General features: G+C 58.3%; 1 protein-coding gene across 1 annotated transcript; it reads left to right on the plus strand.

The window, feature by feature from the left end:
* Positions 1–47: 47 nt before the first annotated feature.
* Positions 48–1052, plus strand: H310_15411 (hypothetical protein; the record flags this gene model as incomplete). The annotated part of the gene is made up of 1 exon (XM_008883386.1): positions 48–1052. A coding segment is annotated over one exon (1003 nt), but the record flags the coding sequence as incomplete, so codon positions are not given.
* Between the last annotated feature and the right edge of the window lie 15 nt (positions 1053–1067).

Here is a 1067-nt window from a genome sequence, read left to right on the forward strand (position 1 = left end):
GACGTGTGTCCCCCGAAGGAGGTCAAGTACGTGCCCTACGTGGGGAGCCCCGTGGAAGAACCTGTGTTGACGCTCCCTGCACCGACTGTTGCCCGCACGCGGGACCCTGTAAACCGTCGCATCATCGTTCTGATTGCCAACTACCGCGACACAAAGCGATGCAGTGAAACGCTGGACTCGATCTTCTCCAGAGCTGACCGCCCCGAACTCATTGCAGTGAGCATTTTCGACCAGCTCAACTTTGACGAAGGCGAGAAGAGGTGTTTTGATGCGTACTGTGACCTGGTCGGTGAGGCGAACTGCAAGCGCACTGAGCGTCTTCGCCGCAACGATACTGTCAGCTACAAAGAGGCCAAGGGACCGACTTACGGCCGGTACCAGACGGAAGAAGGCGTGGATTTGTCCATCGATACGTTCGCCATGGCGATCGACTCGCACTTGATCTTCATTCCCCACTGGGACACGGACTTGGTGGGCCAGTGGGATCGCATTGGCAACCCCAAGGCTCTCATCACGGTGTACCCGGACGCCACGGAGAACATGCCGCCTGCGGGCGAAAAGCCAACGGGTGTTATCCTAATGTGTCACGCGCGCATCGAAAACAACCAGCCGGACTCGATGGTGCAGTATAGCTCCGCCATTCGACTGCCGTCCCCTGCGGAACCGGTGTTGATGTCCCAGTTCGCCGGCGGGTTCAACTTTGGGTCGGCGGAGTCGGCGGTTGAAGTTCGCAACGATCCTCACGCCGTCTATTTGTTTCACGGCGAAGAGTACTCTCGCGTGGCGCGTTTGTTCACGTTTGGATACGATACGTACATCCCGACGCACATGTTGTGCTACCACTGGTACGAGAAGCGAAAGGGGATGTGGGACGAAGATTGGGCGGCGCGATCTGTGATTGCGAAGCGGTCGCAACGGCGTATTCGAGCGGCGTTGGGGCTGGTGCCGTCATCGGATGACTACGACAAGACAGACCTGGACAAGTTTACGATCGGGACGAAGCGCACGATGGAGCAGTTCCGCGCGTTCTCCGGCATCAACCCTGACGCGGCGTGGATCAAAGACAA

Source organism: Aphanomyces invadans, assembly GCF_000520115.1.
Source record: "Aphanomyces invadans strain NJM9701 unplaced genomic scaffold supercont1.472, whole genome shotgun sequence".
Lineage (NCBI taxonomy): Eukaryota > Oomycota > Saprolegniomycetes > Saprolegniales > Verrucalvaceae > Aphanomyces > Aphanomyces invadans.